This window comes from Phoca vitulina, unplaced genomic scaffold (genome assembly GCF_004348235.1).
Source record: "Phoca vitulina isolate PV1807 unplaced genomic scaffold, GSC_HSeal_1.0 scaffold122, whole genome shotgun sequence".
In the NCBI taxonomy this organism is placed as follows: domain Eukaryota; kingdom Metazoa; phylum Chordata; class Mammalia; order Carnivora; family Phocidae; genus Phoca; species Phoca vitulina.
Genome location: NW_022589825.1, coordinates 207,708 through 232,895, shown reverse-complemented (window position 1 = coordinate 232,895; position 25,188 = coordinate 207,708). Strand labels below are relative to the sequence as shown.

The window sequence follows — 25,188 nt, the reverse complement described above, 5'->3', positions numbered from 1 at the left end:
CACTACTCCCCTTTCTCCTACTTATAAAAACCAACAATTTCAAAAATACTTCCAGCATAGAAATGCTCAGTGGTTCACCGAAAATGTCAAGCCCATATCGGTAGGCAGTTTCACATAATCTATTATGCTGTATTCTGTAATATCATATGGTCAAATACCCTACTGATTTATGAACATTTTTCATGGGCAAGAATAATTAAAGAAAATGGGATCAAGTTGACTATGTTGCTATTCACTTTGAATACTAAATTGTGCTTGCATCCTAAAAGTTCAAATGAGCTGCAGTAAGAATAAGAATATAAATGCCCATTTGTACCATATACTAAAAATTAAAATCCTAAAAATAACAGAATGAAAATTAATTATGTTAATTGGCAAATTAAAGATGAGAAGTAATAACAATTGGTGATGGCATATTTTAATCTTCTGTTAAAGCTCTGAAGTTGTATTAAATTGCTAACCAAATTGAGGTAGAGGTAGACTCTAATGTCACTCCTTTCATGTGTCAGACTTAGGCCTCTCACTTTAACCTGTATGCATTTTTCCCCAATTATATAAACATGATTCAATTTGAAATGTTATGATAGAAAAATTAAAGGATCATTCAAATGGGTTGTTTTTTTTTTACAAAATTCTTAATTCCTAGCTAAAAAAAAGGTACTTATAAAAATGTACATAATAATTCAATGTTCTTCCTGGGAGTCATATTTATTTTTCCTTCAACCATAGGAAAAAAGAAAAGTGGAGAAACTGCAAATATTATGAACAGTCATGTAATGAAGACACTGGAACGTATCTAGTAGAATAACATTTTGCCTTGGTGTCTGTCTAGTTTTCCTCTTTGAAGGTTACACATAAGCTCTGATTCATATTAAATTGCCTACTAAAGCAGACTTACATTCTATTAAACACAAATCTATTTCCATTCTAAATCACATACAGGTGCTATGTGATCAGAGGGATGGGAAACACTAGGTAAGGCCTGGTGGGTGGTAACTTCTTCATGACTAGGTAATGGAAATCACCTGTCCAACCTCTAGAGCATTTAAGTCAATGAAAATGTAATCCAGACATCCATGAAAGCCACCAACGTAATTTGAGTAAGCAGGTTCACCACAAGCACTTCTCAGTTTGAAAAAATGGGTAAGGGACATGTTTCACCGTTCCTCTTCCCCATTGACAACAAAATGATACATTCCTGTTGATGGGGTACTATTAAAGTGTCCACAAAACATAACTGGTATGCCAGGATACAGGTCACACGAGACATGTCTAATGTGAGCCAAGACTACTGCCATTTGAATGAGAGAAATGTACCTACCTTTTGGATGCCAGCAGAGATGGGTATTAGCAACACCCTTTTAGAAGAGTCCTTTGTAGACTGAAGAACAGAAACCTAGAGGACAGAAGACCTCAGGAGCACCCTCTTCTGTGCAAACAGGTACAAACTAGGTTCTCCAGCAGTTCTTTGCGAAGTGGATTGGACTCCAGGGCTTCATGGAAAGAAATGTCATGCTGGCTAAGGAGAGTGAATTTGGTCTTCTGTAGAAAGTAGCCAGGCCTTCCTGCTGCTTGATTCTCAACACGCCCTCCAGCCCCAAGGCCTGGAGGGCCGGCACCAAGCCGTCACGTTGGGATCATCCTCTTGCAAACAGATGAGGTCAGCTTTGTAGCCCGTGAGTTTCCACTGGATAAGGTTCTGGCGGTAGTCGAGCTCCAGGGCATAAGGAGCACAGTACAGGTACAGGACACTCCTCGAAAACTCAGTCTGGGCGTACGTGTCAGCCTGGAGTTTGTAAGAGACCGTGCGGATGACAGAGTTATCCGTCACCTTCTTGGTGTAGAGATGCGGTGGTCAAAAGTGCACGTGCCAGGCCCAGCCTCCACGGGGCACACACTTTCCAACTCCCGGCTTGGCCTGAAGCGCTGCCCATTGCCTGGGGTGCAATGAAGCTTGAGTCCGGAGCCCGATGTCGGCATTGGACGGCGTGTGGCCCCCCTCGTTCACACCCGTCTCCGTCCAACTAGGAGAGGGTGAAGAGGGAGACAGTAACGAGGGCCCCCGCCCTCAGGCTCTGCCGCTCCGGGTGTGGCTTCCTTGTGCCAGCGGAATAAGGAGCTGGCGGGATCCCCAAGTTCGAGGCTGATCCTGGGGCACACCGGGAAGCCGGCATAATGTGGCGTGGCAACTGCAGCTAGTGAAGGCGGACGGGTTGCGCTCCACGTTGTACTTGACGTCGCCGATCTGCAGCACCGCGCTGTCCACGTGGAGCACGTCTTCAGCCGCTGCCCGCTCCGGGTAGTACAGCTTCACCACGGGCTCGCAGGCCGCAGCCAGCTCGGACGCAGGCCCCGCACCGGCCACGCCGCCACTTGCATTTGGCTGGTTCTTCCTGCTCTTCTTGGCAGCGGCCGCCTTAGGGTCGCCTTTGAGGGCACTGGTTGCAAGCCGGCTGAGGGCCCGACCCAGCGGCTCGCTTTGGTCGCGCTGCATGTTCTTGTGGCTGCCGTCGGCCAGCGCGAACGACAGGCTTAGCTTGGGCTCCGAGGCCACACAGCGCACTACAGCGAGCTCCACGGAGCCCGCCGCGGTCTCAGTCACCGCCTCGGCCCGAGTGTGCCGCTCCACCGCCGTGCGGACCCCACGAAGCGCGGCGCGGGAGCCCGGGAGGGTGCATATGAGTTTGGTGGTCCAGCGGCCGCCAGGCGTCAGATCTGAGTAAATTTATATCTATAAAATAAAATAAATTCATAACCAAAAAAATTTCTCATAAAGATTGTACTGGTGAGCTCTAGCAATCGTTTAAAAAAGAAATACTGCCAACATTACAGTCTTTCAGAAATTGGAGGATACAAAGCACTCTGCAACTCATTTTAAGATACAAGAATAATCCTGACAATAAAACCTGTTATGGATATTATAAGAAAAAATTATAGACCAATATACTCGTGAACCTATATGCAAAAATCCCCATAAAATTACTAGCATATAATATCCATTGATGTATATATAAGGATGAGTACCAAGTGGAGTTTACCCCAGGAACATAAAGTTGGTTTAACATTCAAAAATCAAATAATACACTCTACTTATTTATAGAGTCAAAGAGAAAAAACATATTATTATTTCAATAGATGTATAAAAATATCTGACAAAAGTCAACACTCATTCATGATTTAAAAAAAGAAAATCAGGGCCCCTCGGTGGCTCAGTCTTTAAGCGTCTGCCTTCAGCTCAGGTCATGATCCCACGGTCCTGGAATCGAGCCCTGCATCAGGCTCCCTGCTCCGCGGGAAGCCTGCTTCTCCCTCTCCCACTCCCCCTACTTGTGTTCCCTCTCTCACTGTCACTCTGTCAAAAAATAAATAATACAATCTTGAAAAAAAAAAAAAGAAAATTAAGTTTCTTCCCCAGCTTTTCAGTCCAGAACTGATATTATACTACAGGCAAGATATTCCTTCCATTGTCAACATTCATGGGGTGACATGTGATGAGGTCTACTTGAGTTTAAATTTATTTGCATTAGTACTTATATGCAAAATAGACCCCAAAGTTAAAGACCACATGACTTTAGAAGTGAGTCTAAAAAATAAAATGGCCCTTCTTGGGAGACTAGAACAAAACATCCAGCCATAGTTCTAAGAAGCCTTATCAGCAAAGTAGCCTCTTATGAATTACACCTCAATAAAAACAAGTTGGTGTGTTTTTTTAATTTTTTTGTTTTGTTTTGTTGTGGGTTTGTTTGGTTTTTTTTTTTTTTTTTTTTTTGTTTTAATGGTTTAGATTTCCCCTTTTTTTTTTATTTTTTTTTTTTTTTTTTTTGTAGGTTTGTTTGGTTTTTTTTTTTTTTTTTTTGGTGTTTTAATGGCTTAAGATGTCCCCATCTTCTTCTAAGTAATAGGATTCTCGTCCCCAAAGTTTTTTTTTTAATTTTATTTTATTATGTTATGTTAGTCACCGTACAATACCCAGAGTTTTAAAGGAACTCTTGATCACTCAACTAGAAACTAACATTCCCCAGCCTCTTTGCGGCCAAGTGTCTTTGTGTCCAATTTCTTTGCAATGGAATGCGAGATGTGGAACGTGCAACTTCTGTACTACTTTTTTTTAAACCAGTTTCTTTTTTTCCTATTCTCTTGAATTTATTTCTTCAACATACATTATTTTCTTTTTTTAATTATGTTTCAGTATTTAAAAGAAAATTGTTTGCCTACTACTTTCTCTTTCCTCCTTCCTGTGTCCCTGAACTCTGACAAAGTGTAAGTAAAACACTCTAGGAGATAGCAGAGCAACAAAATAAGCACTTGACCTCATACAGCAGACAAATCCACCTGTCCAAAAATCCCTTTCTATCTCTGGACTATTTTGTATGGGAGAAATATATTTCTCTCTTGTTTGAACCATTGTATTTTGGGGGTCTCTATATTATAATGGCTTATCCTGTATCCTAAATAAACTTGGGAAGGAAGTGATAGATTTTCCAAGTGGAGTGGAAAGGAAGATTTTTCCACACTACTTTTTTCTGATGTGGAAAAATGAAGTTAAAATAAATTCATGATGTATGTTCTGCACATGTTTCCTAGTTTGTTATTTACTATTTTTGTTCCTGGTGGTTTTATGTATAGAATTTTTTTGTTTTGGGGGTGCTTGGCTGCTCAGTTGGTAAAGCATGTGACTCTTGATCTTGGGGTTGTGGGTGTAAAGATTTACTAAAATATAAGATCTTTTTAAAAAAGATTTTTTGTTTTAATATTTATAATATAAGCATATTCAGAAATAAGGATAGATTATATTCTTTTATTACATTCTATGTTTACACATGTATATACAGATACATGTATATTAGAGTCCCACTGAGCACACTGTTTCTAATCGACTTTTCTATTATTTAAAGTGTAAACCATGAGAAGTTTTCTTTATCATTAAATACATTTTTATGGCATATTTTTCTTTCTTTTTCTTAACTTTAATTAAGTTATTTATTCATTTATTTATTTTAATTAGGCTTTTTATTTTAATTCCACTATAGTTAACATAGTGTTATATTAGTTTCAAGTATACAACATAGTGATTCAACACTTCCATACATCACCTGGTGCTCATCACACCAAGTGCACTCCTTAATCCCCATCACCTATTTCTTTCATCCCCCCACCCACCTCCCCTCTGGTAACCATCAGTTTGTTCTCTAAATTAAGTCTGTTTCTTGGTTTCTCTCTCTCTTTCTTTTTTCCCTTTGCTCATTTGTTTTGTTTCTTAAATTCCACATATGAGTGAAATCATATGGTATTTGTCTTTCTCTGACTGACTTATTTCACTTAACATAATGCTCTCAGCTCCAGCCATGTTGTTGCAAATGGCAAGATTTCATTCTTTTTTATGCCTGAATAATATTCCATTGTATATGTAGCATATTTTTCTTGTTTTACAGAACTTAATTATACCAATACGCAATAATCTGTTTAAGCCAGCTAATCTATATTTTTTCATTTTTTGCTTATATTTTTGCTTATTTTTTCCATTACTTTGCTTGTATTTGTTTTACTACAATGAATATCTTTATGTGTAAGTCTCTAAACACATGTATGATTTTTTCTGTATAATATAATGTAAAAAATTATTACATCAAAGAGTATGAACATTTCTAAGACTTTTTAATAATTACTGTCAAATAGCCCTCTAGAAAGAATGTACCAAGTTACATACCCACCAATACTGTGAGAATTTTTTTGTAAGCTTAACGATTTACTATAAGAAGAATGATGTCAGTTTGTTTTGCATTAAGGGAACTTTTAAATAAAGTATAAAATACATATGTAAAAGTCACCAAATCATGAGTACCTAGCTCAGTGAAGTTTTGCAAACTAAAACCATTTAACCAGTACTCAGAACAGAAGAAAACCCCCCAGACCATTACCAACACTGTAGAAACTCTGTTCCAGTCATTATTCAAGGATGCCACTACCTTGAATTCTAATATCAAAATTTTGCCTGTGTTTAAACTCGTAAAACTCATGTACATTACTCTTTTTCACTTTGGCTTCTTTATCTCAACATTAGGTTTGTGAGATCCAGCCATACTGCATGTAGTTGTAATTTGTACATTTTTATTACTTAATAACATCCCACTGTGTAAATATATGATAATTATTTATACGTTTTCCTGATGAAAAACATTTGGGGGATGCCTGGGTGGCTCAGTGGGTTAAACGTCTGCCTTTGGCTCAGGTCATGATCCCAGCGTCCTGGGATCAAGTCCCACGTCGGGCTCCCTGCTGAGCAGGGAGCCTGCATCTCCCTCTGCCTGCCGCTTCCCCTGCTTGTGCTCTCTCTCTCTCTGACAAATAAATAAAATATTTTTTTTTTAAAAAAAGAACATTTGGGTCTGTGCAACATAAAAACATAAAAAATACTATTATAAACATATGTGCAAATGTTGTTTGGTAAACCAATGCACACATTTTTATTATGGGTATATCTAGAGTGAGATTGCTTAGTCGTAAACTATACATATGTTTACCTTTGTTATACTGTGCCAAACAGTTTTTCAAAGCGGTAGTGCCAGTTCCTGTTGTACCACATCCTCATAAAATACTTGACATTTTCTGTCTTTATTATTTTAGACATTCCGAGGGGGAGGGGGAGGGTGTTTGGTGGTATGACGTGTTGGTTTTAACTTGTATTTCTCTGCAAACTAATGAAGCTGAACATATTTTCACAATTTTTTTTTAGATTTATTTATTTGAGAGAGAGAGAGGGAGCATGAGGGGGGGAAGGTCAGAGGGAGAAGCAGACCCCCTGCTGAGCAGGAAGCCCCATGTGGGATTCGATCCTCGGACTCACTCCAGGATCATGACCTGAGCCAAAGGCAGTCGCTTAACCGACTGAGCCACCCAGGCGCCTATATTTTCACAAATTTATTAGACATTAGGATATTCTAGTTTTGAAGTGCTGTTTGGAGGTGTTTGCCCATTTTTTAATTGGATTGTCTTTTTAAAATTTATTTGTAAGAATTCTTTATACATTATAGATATGAGCCATTTGTCAGATATATGTGTTCCTTATATCTTTTCCTAGTTTGTGGCTTGCTTCCTTATTCGCTTAATGGTGTCTTGATGAACAGAAGTTTCTGATATTAATAAAGTGCAATGTACAATCATTTTTATCCTTCATAATTAGTGCTTTTTGTGTCCTCTTTAATAATACTGCCTATTCAAGAGAAACAAAAGCAAAAATGAACTATTGGGACTTCATGAAGATAAACACCTTCCACACAACGAAGGAAACAACAAAACTAAAAGGCAGGCTACAGAATGGGAAAAGATATTTACAAATGACATATCTGATAAAGGGTTAGTATCCAAAATCCGTAAAGAACTTACCAAGGTCAACATCCAAAAAACAAATAATCGAGTTAAGAAATGGGCAAAAGACATGAATAGATACTTTTCCAGAGAAGACATCCAGATGGCTGACAGACACATGAAAAGATGCTCAACATCACTCTGCATCAGGGAAATACAAATCAAAACCATGATGAGATACCACCTCACACCTGCCAGAATGTCTAAAATTAGCAACACAAGAAACAACAGATGTTAGTGAGGATGCGGAGAGAGGGGAACCCTCTTGCACTGTTAGTCGGAATGCAAACTGGTGCAGCCACTGTGGAAAACAGTATGGAGGTTCCTCAAAAAGTTAAAAATAGAACCACCCTATGACCCAGCATTTGCACTACTAGGTATTTACCCAAAGGATACAAAAATACAGATTCCAAGGGGTACATGCACCCCGATGTTCAAAGCAGCATTATCAACAATAGCCAAACTATGGAAAGAGCCCAAATGTCCATGAACTGATGAATGGATAAAGAACATGTGGTATATGTACAATGGAATATTACTCTTGCCATTCACAAGGAAGGGATGGGGCTAGAATGTATTATGCTAGGCGAAATAAGTCAGAGAAAGACAAATACCATGTGATTTCATTCATATGTGGAATTTAAGAAACAAAACAGATGAACATATGGGAGGGGAAAAAAAGAAAAAAGAGAGAGGGGAAACAAACCATAAGAGACTCTTAAATATAGAGAACAAACTGAGGGGTGATGGAGGGAGGTGGGTATGGGATGGGCTAGATGGGTGATGGGTATTAAGGAGAGCACTTGAGGGGCACCTGGGTGGCTCAGTCAGTTAAGCGTCCGGCTTCAGCTCAGGTCATGATCTCAGGCTCTCTGCTCAGCGGGGAGTCTGCTTCTCCCTCTCCCTCTGCCCCTCCACCCCCACTTGTGCTCTCTCTCTCTAATAAATAAATAAAATCTTTTTTTAAAAAGAGGGCATGTTGTATGTAACTGAAGAGTCACTGAATTCTACTCCTGAAACTAAAATTGCACTGTATGGTAACTAGAATTTAAATTAAAAATTGAAAAAGAGAAGAATACTGCCTACTCCAAAGTCATGAAGATGATTTTCTGTGTATTTCTGTCATTCATGTAGAATGACATTTTAATCTTTCCCATTTAGATCTGCAATTCATTGGGAGTTTATTTTGTGTGTTATTTAGGGTAGAGTCGACATACATTTTTTTCACATATGGATATCCAACTGATCTGTTACCACTTTTTAGGGAAAAAATCCTTTCCCCATTTCACTGCAGTGTCATCTTTGCCATAAATCGAGAGTATGTGTAGGTATGTTTCACAGGCCTGCACATGTATGCGTGTGTACACAAATATGTTTATCTTTGAGACAATATCACACTATTAATAATTTATGCACTATAGCATTGTGTTAAGTTTGGTATCTACTGGTGGAAGTTTTGGTGCTCCCTTCTTCAAGGTTCTCTCGGCTACATTTGGTTTTTTGCATTTTCATATACATAGTTGGAATCTGCTTGTCAACAAAAAATAACTGGCTGAGATTTTTATATGGATTGCATTGAATTTATAGATCAATTTGGGAATAATTGACAACTTTAAAATATTGAGTCTTTCAATCCTCTACACTTATTTAGGTCTTCTTTAATGTTTCTCAAAATTATTTTATAAATTTTAGTGTAGAGGTCTTGCAAGTATTTAGATTTATTTATAGATATTTGATTTTTAATTAACTTTATTGGGATATAATTTACATACAATAAGATGCATACATTTTAACTACACAGTTCAGTGATTTCAACAAATGTATTCGCCATTGGAGTCACTATCCCATCAAGACACAGAGCATTTCCCTCAGCTGAGAAAGTTCTATTATTTCCCCTTTTACACACAGAAAAATTCCAACCTTCAAGCCAGGCAAACACTGATTTCATCCAATTTGTATCAATATAAATTAGTTTTGCCTCTTCCAAAATTTTATATAAATGGAATCAAACAGAATGCACTCTCTTGTGTCCGATATCTTTCCCTGAGTATATTTTTTGAAATTTATCTATGTTATTGCTTTTACCAGTAGTTTGTTTCTTTTTATGCCTTTGTAGTACCCTAACATATGAATACATCACAATTTGTTTATACATTTACTTGTTGATGGACATTTGGATTATATCCACTTTGAGGCTATCCTAGATGAAATTGCCATGAACATTCCTATACAAATCTTTTTTTAAAAAGATTTTATTTATTTGTCAGAGAGAGAGCACAAGCTGGGGGAGTGGCAGGCAGAGGGAGAAGCAGGCTCCCCGCTGAGCAAAGAGCCAGATGCAGGACTCCATCCCAGGACCCTGGGATCGTGACCTGAGCCGAAGGCAGACGCTTAACTGACTGAGCCACCCAGGCATCCCCCTACACAAATCTTATTGAGGAAATATGGTTTGAATTTTGTTTGGGAAAATTCCTAGGAGTGGAATTTTTTGGACATATGGTAAGTGTGAGTTTAACTTTTCAAGAAACTATCAAGAAGGCTTTCAAAGTGGTTGAACTTCTCACCAGCAATGAATGAGGAATGAGATTTCCGGTTGTTCCATATCTTCAAAAATGCTTGGGATTGTCAGACTTTTTAATTTTAGCAATTCTGATGGCCATGTTGTGGTATTTCATTGTTTTTGTTTGTTTGCTTTACATTTTCCTGATGATTGATGACATTGAGCATCTTTCCATGAGCTCTTTGGTGATTTGTACATGTACTTTAGTGAAATGCTTGTTCAAACCTGTTGATCGTTTTTCATTGTACTGTTTGCCTTATTTTGAATTTTAGGAAGCCTTTATATATCTTCTGGATACAAACCTATTGAAAATATTTTTTCTCAGCTTCCCACCTCATTTTCTTAACCATATCTTTCACAGACCAGAAGTTATTAATTTTAAATTCATTGTCTATGTATACTCCATTACTACACTACCTTTATTACTGCATCTTCAGTCTGGAAATCAGGTAATATAATTGTCCACATTTGTGGGTTTTTTTCCAAAATTATTGTCTATACAAGTCTTTCTCATTTCCATATAAATTTGGGGGTAATTTTGTCAAGTTATTCAAAGATGCCTGCTAAAATTTTGATTTTGACTGCACTAAATTTATAGATTAATTCGGAGGTAATTGATAACAGTACTGAATTTTCTGATCCAGGACCTTGGTCTTTCTTACATTTATCTTTACATTATATCTTTACATCTATATTTATCTATCTATCTAAAATACACACAATTTCAATTTCCAATTGTTCATCACTAGCATACAGGAATACAATTGAGTTTTTTTTTTTTAACATCCATCTATAGCTGCAACCTCACTGAATTAAAGGACTAGTTCTATAGTAGGTTTATTGTAGGTCCCTTAGGATTCTCTAAATACATGATATGATTTGCAAATAAAGACTTACATATTGTTTTTTGAACCAGAAACTTGTGAAGGAATTTTCATTGCTGCTGTTGTTTTAGTTCTGAAAATTCATCAAGACTCTGCTGCACTACTGACTCATTGGCACCTCATGGAAGGGCCTCATGTATCTAGGGGCCCCTAACAAGAGGGGCCATCAGCTGCCTTGTCTTTTTCCAAGTTCTAAAAAAAGAAGCTGCCTGTAGAGTCTATATTTATATAATGATTTAGCAGAAGAGACAGGTGGTTGGGTTTTCCCCCCAACTTTAATTCTAATTTTCAAATTAAAATAATAACTTTTTTTTTCTTTTAAAAAAGTATATTGGAACGCCTGGGTGATTCAGTTGGTTAAGTGTCTGCCTTCGGCTCTGGTCATGATCGGGGGTCCTGGGATCAAGTCCCCCATCCGGCTCCTTGCACAGCAGAGAGCCTGCTTCTCCCTCTGCCTGCTCTGCCTGCTTGTGCTCTCTCTCTCTCTCTCTGACAAATAATAAAAAAAAATACATAAAATCTTTTAAAAAAGTATATTAATTTTGGGGGGCTTAACATAAAGGGAACAAAACAGATATTAAGAATTTTTTTTAAATCCACTCTCCTGGACTCTTCCTGACACATCTTTTCTACGCATTTTAGTGGAGGGAAAATGGAGAACACTGGTAGCCGAAAGGACAGTAAGTGGAAGAAGGCATATCCTTGGAGCAGAGGAGAGGAAGAGGCAAGGCCCCAGAGAAAAACTGGGAACGGCCAACAGATCCCTGAGAAGATACTGCCCTTCCCCAGCTGCAGAGAAAGGCCCAGGAATATACAAAGAAGGGAGAGCCACGGAGCCCAGGCTGGTGCTGTTAAAGACGCGGCAGCAGAAGGCAGCTGTGCTGGCCAGCCGGCTGTGCGCCCCCGCGCGGGCTGAAGCCGGCACGGGATGGGGGCGGTGCCGCTCGCGGTGACGAAGGCCTCACGTGACCCGCCAACGCGGACTCGCGCCCTCGCTCCAGCGTCAGAGCCGGCCTTCACTCACTTGCTTCTCGGTGCCTGCTCCCGGTGGACCTGAGGGTGTGCGGGCCAGAGGCGGCCCCAAAGAGTCGGAGGCGGAGGGGAAGCAGGTAAGGGACGGGGAGGAGGGGGAGCGTTCCCTGGGCTTGGTGTGGGAGAGCCCACGCGGCCCGCGGAGCCCTGCTGGGGGACCGGCTGTCCCGCGGCGAAGCGGCGCAAGGACCGCAGCCCTCACGCCCCACCGCAGCCCGCGTTTGGCCGCAGAAAATGCTAGGCGGAGGGCTGGACCGCGGCGAGGCGATGACCCTTCGGAAACACCTGCCTCTTGCGCCCCCCGCCCCGCCCCCGTCCTTCTTGGTGTAGAAAATGGTGGTCAGCACGGGGGATGGGGCGGCTGGGTGTGGGGGCGAGGCGGCCGTGGGGGGTCCGGGAGGGGCTGGGTAGCGTCGGGTCGGCGGGGAGCGCTCGGCTGCAGCAGCCCCCGCTGCCCCCACCCCGGCCCTCTGCAGGTGTGCAGGTCTAAGTGTCGCGGCGGCGCACTCTTCGGCGAGAATCGGGAGGAGGAGGAGACTGCAAGGATAGGCCCAGGTCGGTGCGGGGGACAGTGGGGGCCGAAGGGAACGTATGGAAAGCCCTGAGACCCCAAATTCCCTCCCGCCACCCCCCCACCCGCCAGCCCGTCCTCCATCTTGGTGCCTGCAGAGGCCTGGGCAGGGATAGGCAGGGAAAATGGTGGGCTTTGGGCGAGGGGGGGGAGGGGTGAGGAGCGACGGGGAGGGGGGGGGAGGGCTCGGACCGGGGGCCCCCTAGAGGGCGTAGGGAGCCTCTCAGGTGGGAAAATGAAATTTTAAAAAGCCTGGGAGATCTAGGGCTCTGAGTCTTGGAATGTGCGTAGTAGGGCCTCTGTCCTCGGTGCTGATCAGTCCACTAAGAAAATAATTTCTTCTTTCTCGTCTTTTGTCTCTTAGGAGCAATGGCGTCCAAAGAGGAACAAGCAGTAAAAAATCTCAACGTGGAGAATGCCAAACAGGAAAATGAAAAAAAGGATAAAAAGGAGCAAGTTGCTAATAAAGGAGAGCCCTTGGCCCTCCCTTTGGAAGCTGGTGAATATTGTGTGCCTAGAGTAAATCGTAGGCGGTTCCGTGTTAGGCAGCCCATCCTGCAGTATAGGTGGGACATGATTCAGAGGCTTGGAGAACCACAGGCAAGGATGAGAGAGGAGAATATGGAAAGGATTGGGGACGAGATGAGACAGCTGATGGAAAAGCTGAGGGAAAAGCAATTCAGTCATAGTCTGCGGGCAGTTAGCACTGACCCTCCTCACCATGACCATCATGATGAGTTTTGCCTTATGCCTTGAATCTTGATGTTTTCCCTGAAGTTAATAGGAAGACACACCTGCTTCCTAAACTTAATGTTCTCAACGTACATTTGTTGTAAACCTTTTGGTGTTACATGTCTCTTGTGGGTCTCCTATGACCAGCTTCTAATTGAATGTTGTGTTTTGACCCAAAATGTAAGATTCTGTCAGCAGGGGAGTTTTACCCTATTGCATGGCAAGATGTTCATTATATATTGTGACGTTAATAAAGCAGTTTAAAAGACATTCTCTGTATTCTCTTTTACTTCATATCTTCTATATTTTATATATGAACACATACTCTTAAGTATATAAAGTAAAAAGTTAAAGTGTTTATCTCTTTATGGTATAATTATGAATAATTTTTATTTTTTTATCTATATTTTTTCACTTCGGAACTAAATACCTATTACCTAGTGAAAGGGCTTGGCCACCTGATAAAAGCAATGTGAGCACTTACCTAAACAGTTGTGACACAATCTCAGTTTTAGCTTACCTCTGGATCTCCTGTTTAGAAGTATAAACCAAATAATGATGAGACACATCTCTTTAAGAATCATACTTATAAAAAAAAAATCATACTTATCAGCAAGATGATAATAACTCCAAAGGCTGTCTTGTGTACTTGATGAAGCAGTAAGTTTGTAAGTTATCTCCAAGTTCTTGTTCCCACTGGAATGTGCATGACCCAACACTTTATTCCCTTCAGCTATTTGGGGAAGTTTCCAAAGCCAGGTCTTTATGTGGACTAAGGGGTAGGTACTTCCATTCCTCTGCTACTGTGCCCCATTTCCATCTTCTCCCCTGGGTATTGATGTTCAGGAATCCTCAAGGTAAGAGAGTCCTGCTGATTTTTATCTGGAACACTCAATAAATTGAATCCTCACTCTTATGTGAAAGTGTGAATAAGTCCCTGCTCCCTTTTTAGCTTCATGAAAAGAACTTACCTGTCTAGTTCTCTCCTTAGAAGTGTAGTTCTTCTCTAAGAAACCTTAGTTCATTAGACTGTATTAAAGATGTATAATGGGACACAGCTCACTTTCAATCTGAGGCAGTCCTTCCTTATCCCAGCCCTCTGAAACCTGTGAATGCAAAGAACTAACTTACATTGAATTGGATGCCAGGAGATTATGTCCATGAATTCAGTGGATACGCAAATGTGGGTAATTATGAGAAGTCCACTGGGGGACTATTGGGTTTAAGTGTCCCAATAGAACTTGAGAAATGAAATTGCCTTGGAGTGTGCTATGTAGGTGAAATACGTACTATGTATGAAGACAGTCTTGTATGGAAATAAACTTAGAAGTTAGGATTCTCGGGTCCCTGGGTGGCTCAGTTGGTTAAGTGACTGCCTTCTGCTCAGGTCATGATCCCGAAGTCCCAGGACCGAGTCCTGCATCAGGCTCCCAGGGAGCCTGCTTCTCCCTCTGACCCTTACCCCCTCTCCTGCTCTCACTCTCCCTCAAATAAATAAAATCTTAAAAAAAAAAAAGTTAGGATTCTAAAACAAGTTGGCAAACCACAGTCCATGAGCCAGAATTGGCCTATTGCTTATTTTTGTGGCCAATGAGCTAAGATTAAATTTCACATTTTTAAATGATTGAAAAAAATCAGTATTTTTTGACATGTAAAAATTATATGAAATCCAGTTTTTGGTGTCCATAAATAAGGTTTTATTGGAATACAGCCGTAGGTAGGAATTTACATACTGTCTGTGGCTGATTTTACAGTACAGTAACAGAGTTGAGTAGTTGTGAAAGAAACAGTATGGCCTGCCTGCAGAGCCTACATATTTATTATCTGGCCCTAACAGAAAAAGTTTGCCAACCCCCGCTCTGGAATATAACATCACAATAGCAGTTATGAAACCAAAGGGAAAAACAGATAGGCAGGTGAAAACATGTAACACAGCAAACCCCAGACATCATGAATCAGATGCCTAAGCAATTCCAAAACTCTTCTTCCTCCAGGTCTTTGAGACACAAGGCACCTTCATGCAGGATAGAAGTTTATAAAGATAGAGGCTAGAGTTGAAAGGGCAGGAAGACTGATGAACAGAGAAGCTTATGCCCTACCATACTTCCTACACTTGATTGTCAATATTAGCATCAGCTTTCCGGGAAAACAGAAGCATTCTGGCTTCACTGGCCTAACAATATTCAGCAGTTCCTTGAAGAAAAACTAGAAACTCACATGTGAACTCATGGCATATTGTAATAGAAGTTTAGGTATGCATATGCCCAGAAAAATGTACATCTTTTCCATGTAAGGCGGATCCAAGTTGCCTTGTTAACCTCAGAGAAGGATCAGTTTAGGATCCTAGTCTCTGGAGAGAGAGAGAGAGAGAGAGACTGCTGTTAACCAGCTTCCCTTGGTTCTTAATAGTGTTTGGATCTGAAGGGGCATCTGAGGGAGTAATATGTTAATGGTCAGGCTCCATATAAAATATTCAGGCAACAACCAGCAGAAAGTGAGCAAAAGCCAGTAAGGGAACAGGGCATGAGGTTCCTTCGAGGGGAATAGCCATAGCTAAGTTTCTTACTGCATTTGCCTATTTATATCATTTCTGTATGTTATGTAGTGAGCCTCCTCCCTCAGAGTGGCCATTCTCCACGAAAGGATGAGCAAATTCTTCCCACAAATGCCTACAAATTTTAGCAAAGATTAGGGATTGTGCCTTGGTTCTCAAAAAAAAAAAAGGATGTGTAAGAAAGAGGTTTGAAATGTAGACATATGTTGGGCCATTGGAGTTTTAGCACATAATGTACATCTAGTAGATATTTGGTGAATGAAAAACTCAACAAAATAAATATGGATTTACTGGTATTCAGCAAATGATAAACAAGTATGCACATCTTTGAATCCTTATGTATTTCTAACAAAATTAAGATAATGATGCAGATAATTGTTTCATGACTTTTGAATAAAAATATTTTTTTTCCTTAAAAAAATTCAAGTCAATTGAAGGAAATTCAGAAAATGAATTTAAGGGCCACCTAGTGACCAAAGAAAGCAGTGCAATTTGAACTTTCTAGTCAGAGGCAGAGCAGGGAGAATACACAGACCCTGGACTCTTCCAGGAAGTCCAGATAGCAAAAGAAACTTTGGTTAGAAGTGAAATAAAACCTTCATGATTAACTATCATTTAAAACACCAAGATACAGGGCGCCTGGGTGGCTCAGTCAGTTAAGCGTCTGCCTTTGGCTCAGGCCAGGATCCTGGAGTCCAGGGATTGAGAACCGTGCCGCATTGGGCTCACCGCTCAGTGGGGAGCCTGCTTTTCCCTCTGCCCCTCACCTTGTTTGTTGTCTCTCTCTCTCAAATAGATAAATAAAATCTTTAAAAATAAATAAATAAAACACCAAGCTACATTTATGCTTCAAATGAAAATAGAATAACAGAGTCTTGATTTATCTTCCTAACTGAAACAACTAAAACCTGGACAAAATACATGAAACAACAGTTTTCAGTTATTTAACATCAGACAGTTGGGGGGAAAGTTCCTTGAGAAAGTAGAAACAAATAATATGAGCATTCTGATTGCCCCCAGCTTACTGTGTATTGTAGGATTTATAACATATGGAGAAGTAAAATGTATGTCAATAATAGCACAACGACCAGGAGAGGGGGAATGGAAGTACAGCATTTTGAAGTTCTTATTCTACACATTAATATCATTTGAAGGTAGATTCTGAAATGTTAAAAATGTATATTATAAACCTTAAAACAATCATGAGAAAAGTTGTAGCTGATGAGCCAACATATGAGATAAAATGGAATCTTCAAAATAGTCAATCAAAAATGTTAGAGGAAGGGACGCCTGGGTGGCTCAGTCAGTTAAGTGTCTGCCTTTGGCTCAGGTCATGATCCCAGGGTCCTGGGATCGAGTCCCGCATTGGGCTCCTTGCTCAGCAGAGGGCCTGCTTCTCCCTCTGCCTGCCACATCCCCAGCTTGTGCTGTCTCTCTCTCTGAAAAATAAATAAATAAAATCTTTAAAAAATGTTAGAGGAAAAAGAACAACGAGCAGATGGGACAAATGGAAACAAATAGCAAGATGGTTGATTTAAACCCAAACATATCAATATCAATAATCACATTAATGTAAATGGTCTAAATACCTCAATTATAAAGCAGAGACTGTCAGATTGTGTAGAAAAGGAAGGCAAATATATGCTGCCTATAAGCACCTAATTTTAAATTTAAAGATACAAATTTATTACAAGTAAAGGAATGGAAAAAGATGAATAATCTTAACATCAATCAAAGCTTGAGTGGTTATATTGATATCAGATACAATAAATCTCAGAGCAAAGAATAATACCAGGGTTATTACAGTTATTACATAATTTTTTTTTTTTTAAAGATTTTATTTATTTATTTGACAGAGAGAGAGACAGCGAGAGAGGGAACACAAGCAGGGGGAGTGGGAGAGGGAGAAGCAGGCTTCCCACCGAGCAGGGAGCCCGATGCGGGGCTCGATCCCAGGACCCTGGGATCATGACCTGAGCCGAAGGCAGACGCTTAACGACTGAGCCACCCAGGCGCCCCCAGTTATTACATAATTTTAAGTGGTAAGTTTGTCAAGAGGACATGACAATCCTAAACATTCACATAGTACAGTACTTTAAAACACATGAAGCAAAAACTGATAGAACTGCAAGGATAAACAGACAAATCCACAATTATAGTCAGAGATTTCAAAACCTTCTCTAAAAAATTGATAGAACAAGTAGACAATCAGCAAGTACACATACGACTTGAAGAACACTATGAACCAAATTATCTAGTTGACTACGGTAGAACTTGCCAACAACAACAGAGAATGTGCATTTGTTTCATTTGCACATGGAACATTTACCAAGATAGTCCATTATCAGGGCCATAAAAAAGTCTCAATAACATTAACAGGATTCAAATCATAAAATGTATTTTTTCTGAGCACAATGGAATTAAATGAGAAAAGAATCACAGAAAAATATCTGGAAAATCCCAAATATTAAATTAACATCAAACAACACATGTCTAAATAACCTAAAGAAGAAATGGAAGAGGAATTATAAGGCACTTTGAACAGAATGAAAATGAAAACTCAACATATGATAATTTGTGAGATGTGACAAAATGACCACTCAGGCAGAAATTTATAGCACTGAACATATATATTAGAATAGAAGAAAGCTCTATAGCTATTAAATAAATAGAAATTTTTAAAAAGATTGTATTTATTTATTTGTGAGAGAGAAAGAGAGCAAGCACGAGCAGTAGGGAGGGGCAGAGGGAGAGGGAAAAGCAGACTCCCTGCTGAGCAGGGACCTGGAAGTGGGACTCCATCCCAGGACCCTGGGATCATGACCTGAGCTGAGGGCAGACACTTAACTGACTGAGCCACCCAGGCACCCAATAAATAGAAATTTTTAAAAGTTTTTTTTCGAAGTATATTTAATATCCAATGTTGTACTAGGTTCAGGTGTACAACATAGTGATTTGACAATTCTATACATTAAGCTATGCTTACCATGAAAATAAATGGAAATTTTATTTAAAACACCTCTTCCAAAGAAAACTCTGAGTCAAGATAGCTTAACTAATAATTCTACCAAACATTTAAAAATTACATAATACCAATTCTATGCAAAATCCTTCAGAAAACTGAAGAGGAAGGAATAGCTCCCAACTCACCCTATGAGGTTAGAATTACCCAGATAACTAACCAGACAGTTATATTACAAAGAAAAATAACCACAAACTAATCTCCTTCATGAACATATATGCAAAAATTCTTAATAAAACTTCAGTAAAATAGAATCCAATTACATATACAAGATACAATATACCATGACCAGGTAAGTTTTATCCCAAGGATTCAAGGTAGTGTTAATATTTGAAAATCATTGTAATTCACCACATTAACATAAAAGAAAAAATATAGGACCTTCTCAGTGGCTAATGAAAAAACATAAGCTAAAATTAAAAAATATATATATTACTGATTAAAATACTCAGCAACCACATATAGAAGAGACGTTCCTCCACCTGATAAGATACATCTACAAAAAAACATACATAATGATATGTACCTAAAGACCAAATCCTTCCCCCTAAGATGAAAAACAAGGCAAAATAGACATGTTCACAAATTAGATTCAACATTGTATTAGAAGTTCTAGCCAGCACAATAAGAGAAATAAATAAAACTCAGATTGCAAAGGAAGAAATAGAAAATATTCATAGAAAACAATTATCTATGTAGAAATTTTTTATAACATACAAAAAGCTACTAGAGCTATGGAGCGCCTGGCTGGCTCAGTTGGTGGCGCGTGCATATCTTGATCTTGGGGTTGTGAGTTCAAGTCCCACTACGGGTATAGAGATTACTTAAAAATAAAATCTTAAAAAAAAAGCCACCAGAGCTAATAAATGAGTTCAGAAAAGCTGTATGATACAAGATTGAAATACAAATTTAGTTGTATTTCTAATTTTCTGAGACTTCTGTAACAAATTACCGTACACTTGGTTGCTTAAAAAAACCCGAGAAATGTATTGTCTTATAGTTTAGTAGGCCAGAAGTCCAAATCAAGGTATCAGCAGTGCTATGTTCTCTCTGAAGTCTCTAGAAAGGAATCCTTCCTTACTTCTTCCAGCTTCTAGTGGCCCCAGGCATTCCTTGACTTGTGACAGCATAACTCCAATTTTTGCTTCTCTTCCGTGTGTCTACGTGTTCTTTGTCCCTTCTAAGGATACATTCATTGGATTTAGGGCCTACCCTAAGCCAATATGATCTCTCTCAATTCTTTTTTTAAAAAATATTTTATTTTTAAATAATCTCCACACCCAACATGGGGCTCGAACTCACAATCCTGAAATCAAGAGTTGCATGCTCTACTGACTGAGCCAGCCAGGCACCTCTCATCTCAATTCTTAATTAATCACATCTACAAAGACCCTATTTACAAACAAGGTCACATTCTCAAGTGCTGGGTGGACATGAATTTGGGGGGAAATTATTCAGTCCTCTACAAGCAATGAACAGCCAGATTAAAATCTAAAACAATATCATTTACAATAGCATCAGAAATATGAAATACTTAGGGATAGATTTGACAAAAGATATTCAAGACCTGCACATTGAAAACTATAAAACATTGATGACATACATTAAATCCACCAAACTCAGAAAAAGCGATCAGATTTGTGGTTATCAGAGGTGGGGGGTGGAGGGAGGGGGAATGGGAGAAAAGTGGTCAAAAGGTACAAACTTCCAGTTATAAAATAAATAAGTCATGGGGATGTAATGTAAAGCATGATGACTATAGTTAACACTGCTGTACGATTTATAGGAAAGTTGTTAAGAGAGTAGATACTAAGAGTTCTCATCACAAGGAGAAATTCTTTTCTTTTCTTTTTATTGTATCTATATGAGATGATGAATGTTAACTAAACTTACTGTGGTAATCATTTTACAATATGTGTAAATAAGACCATCATGCCATATATCTTAAACGTATACAGTGATGTATGTCAATTATTTCTTGATAAAACTGGGGGGGGGAATGGAAACAATCCAAGTGTCCATTGACAGATGAATAGATAAACAAAATATAGTATATATATAAAATGGAACATTATTCAGTCTTAAAAAGGAATGAATTTCTGACACATGCTACAATACAGATGAACTTTGAAGACATTATGCTAAGTGAAATAAGCCAGACAGAAAATGATTCATGATTTCATTTATGCAAAATATCTAGAGTAGTCAAACTCTTAGGGATGGAAAGCAGAATGGTGTTTGCCAGGGGGTGCAGGGAGTGGGGCAAGGGGAGTTAGTTTAATGGGTACAAAATTTCAGTTTGGGAAGATGGAGGAAGCTCTGGAGATGGATGGTGGTGATGGTTGCACCACATGTGAGTGTACTTAATGCCACGGACATGTATACTAAAATATGGTTAAGAGGGAAAATTTTATGTTATGATAACTTACTGTAATTTTTAAAAATTTTTTTTTTTAAAGATTTTATTTATTTATTTGAGAGAGAATGAGAGCGAGTACATGAGAGGGGGGAGGTTCAGAGGGAGAAGCAGACTCCTTGCCGAGCAGGGAGCCCGATGCGGGACTCGATCCAGGGACTCCAGGATCATGACCTGAGCCGAAGGCAGTCGCTTAACCAACTGAGCCACCCAGGCGCCCCTGTAATTTTTAAAAATTTGCAAGTCGGGGCACCTGGGCGGCTCAGTCGTTAAACGTCTGCCTTCGGCTCAGGTCATGATCCTGGGGTCCTGGGATCGAGCCCCACAGAGGGTTCCCTGCTCCACGGGAAGCCTGCTTCTCCCTCTCCCACTCCCCCTGCTTGTGCTCGCTCTCTCACTGTGTCTCCCTCTGTCAAATAAATAAATAAAATCTTAAAAAAAAATAAAAAAATAAAAATTTGCAAGTCAATCTCCCAGGCCCATCATTGCTTTCAAAGTCTATGAACACCTCAGCCTCCTTATATACCAGAACCACGAAAACATGACTCACATCAACCCAAGGAGGTATCTACTTGGAAAGGATACCCCAATCCCACATCCTAGATGACATCACCTCAACCCAGAAGCTTGCTACTAGAAATGATGTTGCTTCAGATGACATTGTCTCAGTCCAACATCTCACCATTGGAGATGACTTTGCTCTCTACACAGAAGAAGACTTCACCCCAGACACTGAGACTATCATCTCAACAATGCCTAAATGCTGCCTTTCCGAAGATAATGACAAATTGAACACAATATATTGATTGCTTTTCTTCCTTTGATATTAGGGATTCTATTACATTTCTTGAGTTCATTGTTTACTTAGCCCATGAACCTGGTATATGTTTTGCTCTCTGCCAAAAGGTATACTATATAGCTCTGCACTCCCATGTCTAAAGGAAAATCTTCTAGAGATTATTACTATTAATGCCATTCTAAAAATTAATGGAGATCATTGCTTCCTCAGGAGGCAACTACCTCCTAGACCACCCCTCAACTAACTTGGTTATGGCTGGCCTATAAGGACTTCTTATACTTCTACTTGTTTTCCTCCTTTTACTCTCATAATAAAATGTCTTCTATGCTGTTTAGGCAACTTATGCTCTACTCTATGTAAGTCTTTTCTACTATCTGAGCCACTCAAATATCCCATCTTTTTTGCAAAGATAACCTCTTGAGTCAATTTTGAGGCCCTGACTAGAGACCGGTTAGTTGCACTTCTTGAGTGGTTGATGAAGTACACACTCCAACCACTTCCCATATCATGCATTCACACTCTGGGACACTATGCACCAGCCCTTTTTGCCCAGGGACCAGGGAGCAGACAACTAAGGACAGCCTCTATGCCCTGGAGCCTGAGAAATTATTCAAATTAGCCAATCCTCAGAGATTCAGAAAAAATCTAGCTAACCTCACCCCACTTGTAAAACATAAGCTGCCCCTAGAGATCCAACTTTGTGGTATCCAGGCGTAACCTGTGTGGCTCTGCCTGGCAACCTTCTCTCTTTCGGAGCTCTAAGTAACAAAGAGTTCTGACTTCTATCTATTTTTGTGACAGTGTGTTGTGTTCTGCCATCAAAAGAACTTTAAGGGGCGCCTGGGTGGCTCAGTCGTTAAGCGTCTGCCTTCGGCTCAAGTCATGATCCTGGGGTCATGGGATCGAGCCCCGCATCAGGCTCCTTGCTCTGCGGGAAGTCTGCTTCTCCCTCTCCTGCTCCCCCTGTTTGTGTTCCCTCTCTGGCTGTCTCTCTTTCTGTCAAATAAAATCTTAAAAAAAAAAGAACCTTTAAATCTTATAAAGCCATTTACAAAAGGAAACTCACGCCATATATAAAAATTAACTCAAAATGATCAAAGGCCTAAATATTTGAGTCAAAACTTTAAAACTTTTAGAAGAAAACAAAGGGGTAAATCTTCATGTCCTTGGATTTGGTGTCATAATGATATGACACCAAAAGCAAGAACAACAAAAAGAAAAATATATAAATTGGACTTCATAAGAATTAAAAACTTCTGTGAATAAAAAGATGCTATCAAGAAAGTAAAAAGGCAATCCATAGAATGGAAGAAAATATTTGCAAATTATATATCTGGAAAGGGTTTGTATCCAGAATACACGAAGAGCTCTTACAATTCAACATGAAAATGACAAACAACCCAATATAAAAAATGGGCAAAAGTCTTGAGTAGATATTTCTCCAAAGAAGATATATAAATATCCAATAAATACATGAAAAGATGCTCAATATCATTAGTCATTAGGAAAATTCAAAAATTGAAAAAATGAATAATTAACAATTGTTTTTGAGAATGCGGAGCAATTGGAGCCCTCACGCATTGCTGGTAGGAGTGCAAAATGTCGCAGCCACTGTGGAACAGTGTGGCATTTCCTCAAAAAGTTGTACATAGAATTAGTACATGACCCAGCAATTCCATTCTTAGATATATACCCAAGAGAAATAAAAACATACAACCACACAAAAACTTATACAGAAGTGTTTAAGGCAGCATTTACAGTGGTTGAAACGTAGAAACAACCTAAATATCCATCAATGTTTGAATGGATAAACAAAATATAATATGGGCATATAATGAAATATTACTCAACCATAAAAAGGAATGAAATAGTGTACATGCTACAATGTGAATGAACCTTGAAAACATTATGCTAAGTGAGAGAAGCCAGACAAAAATGGTCACATATTGCATGATTCCGTTTATACGGAATATCCAAAATGGGCAATTCCATGGGGACAAAGCAGATTAGTCATTGTTAGAGGCTGGAGGAAGCGAAAAATTGGGGGTGACTGCTTAATGGGTATGGGGTCTCCTGCAGAGTTAATGAAAATATTTTGGAACTAGATAAAGGAGATGGTTTCACAGCATTGCGAATGTACTATATGTCACTGAGTTGTACACTTTTTTTTTTTTGAAGATCTTATTTATTTATTTGAGAGAGAGAATGAGAGACAGAGAGCATGAGAGGGAGGAGGGTCAGAGGGAGAAGCAGACTCCCTGCCGAGCAGGGAGCCCGATGCGGGACTCGATCCCGGGACTCCAGGATCATGACCTGAGCCGAAGGCAGTCGCTTAACCAACTGAGCCACCCAGGCGCCCTGAGTTGTACACTTTAAGATGGCTAATTTTTATGTTATGTTAATTTCTCCTAAAAATATAGTCTTATTTGAAAAAAGATGAATATAAGTATATTCTCTAGGCCAATTGGCCTTCACATTTTTTATATTGCATACCCCTCTGAGCATCCAACGATACCAATGGATCCGATCCTAGGCAAATGCATACACCCAGCAAAAATGTACATATCTTATCTCTCTCCCAACTACACACACATGCACATCATTTTGAATATAATTCCAGGGGATTCGGAGGTTTCTCTAGTTAAGAATGCTGGAACCCAAGGAGTAAGTGCTCTCCCTTTAACATAGTTCATCTGCTATTTGTTTCTTCCTTTTTCTATCTCACTCCCAAGTAGCTTCTTCGCCATCTCTTCTCTGTCTTTTCTCTACCTACAGTTTCTGCTTCTTCGTGATGTCAATCTGCTCCTGCGTCAGGGTTTCTCAGGTTCCTAGGGTACAGATCTTTTCATAAGTGTACAGACTCTACTATCTTCTAAACACATGCAACCTTGCATATCATTTCAGGTGGCCCAGACTCCCTCAGTTGAGAACATCTGGTCTGGGTCAGTCAGTACAGTTAGCATGTCAGACTTTCTTAGACACTGAAACCAATCGGACTCAGAGGGCACAAAGCTGGGCATGGACTGAGAGGCAGCAACCCTGCAGCATGGATAGCTAGGCTCCTCCTAGGTACCCTGCAGGTGAAGAGACTGGAGTTAGGAGAAAGCCACCAGGCTGTACTTCCTAAGTCAAGTGGTAGGCAGCAGACAGGGTCAGAAAAGCTTCCCTGGGCACTGTGAAGAAAGGCAGAGAGCAGCCAAGCATGGAGGCTCTCCCCTCGGCCATCACTTATCAGGGCTTTATGGAAACCCTC

The 25,188-nt window shown here is 39.7% G+C and overlaps 1 protein-coding gene and 1 pseudogene across 1 annotated transcript; one reads left to right on the top strand and one right to left on the bottom strand.

Annotated features, from left to right (window-relative positions):
• Window positions 1-916: 916 nt before the first annotated feature.
• On the bottom strand, window positions 917-6,023 carry LOC116628522 (annotated as a pseudogene).
• Window positions 6,024-11,773: 5,750 nt separating this feature from the next.
• LOC116628529 (protein BEX1) lies at window positions 11,774-13,414 on the top strand. Its single transcript, XM_032398916.1, has 3 exons — window positions 11,774-11,918; window positions 12,318-12,396; window positions 12,777-13,414. Exon 3 carries the CDS (start codon window positions 12,782-12,784, stop codon window positions 13,166-13,168), a length of 387 nt encoding a protein of 128 aa, XP_032254807.1. The 5' UTR covers window positions 11,774-11,918; window positions 12,318-12,396; window positions 12,777-12,781; the 3' UTR covers window positions 13,169-13,414.
• Window positions 13,415-25,188: the final 11,774 nt, after the last annotated feature.

Excerpts from the sequence above, each read along its gene's own strand:
- LOC116628529 (XM_032398916.1), top strand. The coding sequence starts at position 12,782 with ATGGCGTCCAAAGAGGAACAAGCAGTAAAAAATCTCAACGTGGAGAAT.